The sequence below is a fragment of the Solanum pennellii genome, chromosome 11 (assembly GCF_001406875.1).
Source record: "Solanum pennellii chromosome 11, SPENNV200".
NCBI lineage: Eukaryota > Viridiplantae > Streptophyta > Magnoliopsida > Solanales > Solanaceae > Solanum > Solanum pennellii.
The window spans coordinates 46,992,128-46,999,034 of record NC_028647.1 but is presented as its reverse complement, the minus strand read 5'-3'; the positions used below and the strand labels follow the sequence as shown (position 1 = coordinate 46,999,034).

The following is a 6,907-nucleotide window of genomic DNA, read 5'->3' as shown; positions in this document are numbered from 1 at the left end:
AGTTCTTCTTTTTTTTTTTGTTTTGGTTAATTGTTCTATTACATCATAGTAATGGATCCTTTAACTAATAGAAGGATTTATGATTCGGACGATAAAAATTGGAAAGAAAATAGAAAAAAGTCTTTGCATGATCCTATGAATGTTCAAAAGGATTTAAACAAAGATTCTGGTGAAACATCAAAAACAAAGGTTGTCAAAATACACCAAAAAAGAGAAAAGAAGCAGCAACCATTGTTGTCAGGCCTACATTGCTTCGGGTATGTCTTTTTTATACTTATTTTAAAATTGTTGTTGAAATTAGTAAAAATTTTAACGAATCCAATATGTATCAAGAACTTAGGAAATTGTTATCATGTATCAGACAATAGGTTTAATACATAAGTACTAAGTGGATTATAGTGTTTAGTCGATGCTTTGATACATGAATTAGATGTGTATCATATGATTTCCTATGTATCAAGGGTTTTTGAAATTTTTTATCATGTATCAGTCAATAAGTTTAATAACTGCGCCATCAAGTGTGCTTGCTGATACATTTCGAATCAGTGTATATAGTGTTTTAGACGATGCATTGATACATGAATTTGATGTGTATCATATTATTTTCTATGTATCATGAGGTTTTGAAAATTGTTAACATGTATCATTCAATAAGTTTAATAATTGCGCCATCAACTGTGCTTGATGATACATATAGAATCAGTGTGTATAGTGTTTAGTCGATGCATTGATACATGAATTAGATGTGTATCACATGTTTTTCATGTAGTATGAATTTCTGAAAACTAATATCATGTATCAGTAAGGTATTAGTTGTTTATTTAGTATTAGTTGTTTTATTTAGTATTTATATTTCAATATCGTTATAATTTGTTTTTTTTTTCAAATTGCAGCCACTCAAGTACAAGATAAAAAATATACTAACACATCCCATAAGGTTTGCTGTCAATTTTAACAACACTTTCCTAAAGGACTTTGAAAAATACATAGGGGAAAATGTTATCCAACTATTTAGGGATATAATTTTTGGACCCTTTTTAGATATTACTAAATGTAATTTTCAGGGCCAAATCACTAAGTGCTTGTTGCTTTTAGAGTTGGAACAAAGCAACCCTAATGTGTTGCATATTAGACATTCAAATGGGTGTGTACATGGTTCTGTTCCAGACGTGTCTCCGAAATCGGCTGCTGATGTACATGTTTCTGTTCCAGACGTGTCTCCGAACCCGGCTGCTGATGTACATGGGTCTGCAGATTCTCAGAATGTCAACAATATAATTCCATATATTGAAGAGTTGAAAAGACATTTGAAAACTTACGTAAGTAAATTATTTTGATATTTTTAATCAAAATTTTTTATCCTAAATGTATCTACAATTCGTAGGTTGACAAGAAATTTGAGGAACTGATTATATTGATAAAAGAAAACCACTCCCAGTTGATGCAATCTATAGGCAAGTAAAACATCAATTTTCAGGCTAATACAAGCACATTTCAGTCTGACAAACAAACATCTCCACAAATACCAATTGATCTTTCTGATATGGGTGGTGTAGCTGAGGATGGTGTTGGTTTTTCTGGAAAAAATGGCGAACATCAAATCATCGACGATGCAGGGGATGTCGCTGAGGATGGTGTTGGTGTTTCTGTAAACGAGGGTGAACAACAAGTCAGTGATACTCCAAAGGTAATGTTTATGATACATTGGACACTTTCTTTTTCATTTTAATTGATGTCATGTATCATGCACATATAGTCAATGATATATATCATGTGAGTATAATCACTGTTACGTATCAGCACAAATTAGATTAACAATTTTTATTTCAAAACTGCATATTCAGGATCGTGACGCACATCAGTCGCACCAAGATTTAAATGAACATATCATGGAGCAAGATGGTGATGACAATGTTCAACACAACATCCCTCACGTTTTGCCCGAAAAAACAACAATGGATGCATCGGTAGATTTTTCAATTTTGATTTATGACACACATTTTCATTACACACAAATTTATTTTAAAAATCATTACATCATATTATACAGGAATCTTCCACTTCAACATATCGCCATCAACCCAAGCAGCAATAGATGCACTTATCAAAGATTTGGGTAAAGATCCTACTAATGCTAGACCATTATATTCTTACAATCCACAGAATATAACTAGCAGCCAGTACTTGTTGACCGAAAGTCAAATACCCACTGACATTCCAATAACTGAGATTGGTGTTAGAACCGATTCAGTCACTCCTGCGCATAGAAATAGAATGCCTTCGAGAAGGATTCGATCTCCATATTGTACTTCTTTTGGGTCAAGCGAGAAGGGAAAAGAGAAATTGAAGGATATGGCTCGACTCCATTTCCCGTTCGAAGGATGTGGCATTACAGATCAAGTTTCGCCGAAACTTATTGAGGATTACATGAATTGGTTGTCAAGGGGGCTCCTCAAAAATCATAACAATAAGTAAGTTTTATACATTATTTTTGCAAGTGTTTGGCATAATTATTTTTTATATAACTAATTCATGATACTTTGTTATATAAAAATTGTAATTAAGTGATTGTTATGTATCATGTATATATACTCAAACTTATGTATCATATATGCAGGAACACATCGGACGATAAATATAGATCAAAATCTTTTTCTTTTGGATTTACGATGATGGACTTTGTTGTTGCTTTTCCAATGAACAAGAATTGGTTTTATGCCATGTCACAGCCAAACAAATGTTGGTCTGATGAGGTAAAAATCTTAAACTAATTATCAAATATGTATCAGTCACACTTATATTATTATAACATGATACATTCTGTAGAAGTATCATACTATTTAATTAGCAAAATTTATGATCAATTTTTAATAATTATATTTTTTTATATTGTTTAGATGTATATAATTTCTTACTATGTTTTCATTTTGTTTATAGCACATCGATGTGATTTTTTACTACCTTCGTAAAAAATCAAAACTTTGCAGCATGGATCAATACAGATACACAACAACCCACTGCTTGTTCATGTCACATGTAAAAAATTGTTATGATAGATATTACATGGACGATGATGATGATAGTCTTAGTACACAAGAACATGTTGATTGCGCTTCAGTTGTATCTGTATATGAGAGGTCAATAATTAACATCATCAAAGGTTTTGGAATCCCAGCTGCTTTACCATGGCATCTTGTAGATGAGGTCTACATCCCAATTAACTGTGATCAAGAATTCCATTGGGTGCTGGCAGTTGTTGAGTTGAAAAACAGGGTGATAAGAGTTTTTGACTCATCAATATGCACAAGGAAAAAAACAATTCCTCATGAGATAAAAATGTTGTCTAAAATGCTTCCTTCTTACCTACTGGACAGTGGATTCTTTGAAGAAACTGAGCGCACAAATGTTGCTGATTGTCATGCATACAAAGACAACATTACTGGTTCACTTCTGGAGCCTCAAGTTCCTTTCATGATTGAATTTGCACAAGACATTGCTAAACAGGATTGCGATAGCCTATAAGTATCAAGAATTTTTCGTTTGTCCTTAATCATGTATCATTAAGTTTTTAATTTTTTTTAGAGACTGTGGGTTATATGTTACTGCATTTGCCGAGTATATGAGTGACCAAATCAATATATTATATGCTGATTTTAGTCCTGATTACCTAAGTCAAAGACATGGAGCATTGCTGTGGAGTTATGGCAGCGAGAAGGCTAAGTGCAGATATGTTAGTCACAATGATGATCCACAAAAATCTAGGGGCGTAGTCACACCACCACCAGAAGAAGATTTAGTTCACATAGTGTAGCATTTTATGATTAAACAATGTTTAATGTTATATTTCTTGTTTTGATACGTTATTGAACAAGTATTTTGATGTTTTTTAATGTTATTTTTTTGGGTTTGTCAATTTCCATGAATATTTTTTTTGTTACATTACGTAACAAGTATTTTTATCTTGAAAATATAAATATCAGACATATTATAGCGTCACACAGGTTTAATAAAGTATAGTCAAAGTATTTATAATTAAACATAGATATAAATAGTTTATTTGAAAACTAAATTTTACATGATACTTAGTTACAATGAACAGCATAGTTATATGAATTGCGATAATTTTGTAAAAGTAAAGTTATTTACTGTATATTTCAAGAAAAACATATCAAAAAAAGCATTACACAAGTTAAATTATATAAAATCACATGATACATGATTTATAGTCATTGTAAAGTACACACTAACCTCAATAAGATTTTTTAGTTTTTATTTAATGGAGATGAAACATTGGGCAAGGCAAATGATACATATGTACTAAGTTACCCAAACACACACAAAAAGTACCTGATACATTGGCTAAACCATATGTATCGTGTACAATATGTTACCTAATAATCCTTAAATTTATATATCTTAGTGTAACATAAAATTTATAAAATTTTATATGAAAAAGAAATATTGACACAAATATATTTCTCAACACCAATAATAACAAAGTATTTATAATCAAAAGCGCGACTTAAAATTTAATTAACACAGGTTATTTATAAGTTTATTTATCTAAACCAAAAGTGTTCAAATTGCAACTTTAATGAATAGTGAAAATCATTAAAATGTTTACGTTATAAATTATTCTTGATATCTTAGAAACATTACGACTAATTCACTTCTCTTTTGGGTAGAAAGTACAAGTTCTTCTGTTGTGTCCTTCTTGTCCACATTGTCCACAACAGTTTGTGTTCACCGAAATCTTTTCATCTGCATTCTTTCTTCTTCTTTTTCTTGGTCGTCCAGATGATCTTCTGTATCTAGGTGGATACACAGTTTCAGCTACCACATTATTAGGATCTGACCAATCCTCCTTATCTGGCATTGGTACCATTGGAATTTCATATGTTTTTGCCAATGCATCAAGCTTGTAGTAATCAGAGCAATACGGATTCATATCTGTGACATTCTTTTTTTTCAATACAGCGATTGCATGTGAACAAGGTATCTCATCTAGTTGAAATCTACCACAAGAACATACTTTCCGCTCAAGACAAACAATATATCTTCTTCCATTTTCATAAACTGAGAAAATAAATTCAGATGATGGAACAACCTGTGTACATTAAAAATTTTAAATATATAATTTTTAAAAAACAAATCATGTTCAAAAATGCAGAATGATACAATGAATTAGATATATATAATATAAAGTATTATATAATGATACATACCTCCATTTTTGAACTTTTAGCCGCGTTTGTAATCAACAATTCCTCAAATTTTCTCCCTAATGTGTCCTTTGTGTATGAGGCTACTTCTATGTTTTTGCAATGCCAAGAACCAAAAAGAATTCTAACTTCTTCCAAGAATTCTAATATAGTTAATTGGCGTGCTTCAACAAGACAACCATTGATACATTCTGCAATGTTTGGAGTCATCATTCTACCTCTGTTTACTGTTTCATGAACTCTTGACCACTTTTCGTAACCTGCATCTTCAAGGTACTCCTTAATCCTGTGATCAATTCTATCAACCTTAGCCATCAACTTATCAAAATCTTCCTTTCTATATGCCTTGGACATAGAGTAGAATAGATCACTTATGGCCTTTCTGCTCCTTTTGAAGTTTCCACATACATTCTTCCAAAGATGCCAGATGCATGCATAATGAGGTACATTTGGGAACACAATCCTCACACTCTTCATGATACTCTTATTTCTATCTGAAACAACACACATATCTTTTCTCTCGCCAAATGCATGTTTGAATTGTTCGAAAAACCATGTCCACGAACAATCATTTTCGGTGTCAACGACACCATATGCCAATGGAGATATGCAACCTGATTACACACACATTATATCATTTGATACGTAACATATAAAAACACATCATAACTATAAAAAAAAAATATATGTGCCATCAAGTGTGCTTGCTGATACAAATGTCCCTTTGTAAGCTCCACTCAGATGTGCACCATCCACAACAACTACTGGTCTGCATTAATTAAATCCCCTAATGAATGGTCTTAAGGCGATGAACAGATACATAAATTCATCCTCTTCAATCTTATGCATTCTTATATAAGAATTTGGATACACGGTTTTTAACATGTGTATGTATCGCGGCAACCGTCTATATCCTGCAGATGGTTTTCCCCTAATCATGGAGAGTGCACGTTCTTTAGCACGTCATGCTTGCTGGTAAGATATTTCAACCCCATAATATTCTCTAATATCATCAATTATATCTCTTGTCACGATCCAAAATGATTCGTGAGTGGCACCCACACTTACCTCCTTAGGTGGGGAACCAACACATCTAAACCCCAACATATACCAACAGTTAACCTATAAATAATATAAATAATGCGGAAGCTCCAAAAGATACTAAGCAACCAATTTAAATAAGTTTCTAAAGTTTAATACTTATCATCCCAAAATCTGATAGTCATCACATCAAGGACATCTAATCTCCAATACTAAGTCTAAGAATATCGAATACACTAAAATAAAAGAATAAAATGGTATGTGTCTGAAAGTATAGGACATCATGTCATGATCGAGAGAATCCAACACGAGCTTGAATGGATAGCTCACCCTGGAACTTGATATGCGGGAGGCTGGCTAGAGCTGAGGGAAATCAGAAGTCATAGGTACACTCGCTGCATTTCATAAAAGGAAAACAAAGAAGAAAACAAGTAGGGCTCAGTACGAGGCAACATGTACTGAGTAAGTATCATCGGTCAACCCAAAATAGTAACTAATATGCAAAGAATAATAGTATGAACTCAACTATAGTACTTAACATGTGATAAGCAACAAACAACATGAACAAGTGTCAATAACAATAAAGTAAGCACATATTAAGTCAATGTTATCAAGATCACACATGAGGACTCATGCCTCCAAAC

The 6,907-nt window shown here is 32.4% G+C and overlaps 1 protein-coding gene and 1 pseudogene across 1 annotated transcript in view; one reads left to right on the top strand and one right to left on the bottom strand.

Annotated features, from left to right (window-relative positions):
- The first annotated feature begins 1,543 nt into the window (after nt 1-1,543).
- On the top strand, nt 1,544-3,811 carry LOC107003882 (annotated as a pseudogene).
- Nucleotides 3,812-4,617: 806 nt separating this feature from the next.
- The window catches only part of LOC107003881, a 3,443-nt gene continuing 1,153 nt past the window's right edge, over nt 4,618-6,907 (bottom strand). The window contains exons 2-3 of the mRNA XM_015202139.2: nt 5,226-5,836; nt 4,618-5,107 (exon numbers count right to left, since the gene is read on the bottom strand). Coding sequence (XP_015057625.1) covers nt 4,667-5,107; nt 5,226-5,836 — 1,052 coding nt within the window. The 3' untranslated portion in view covers nt 4,618-4,666. The remainder of the gene's footprint in view (nt 5,108-5,225; nt 5,837-6,907) is intronic.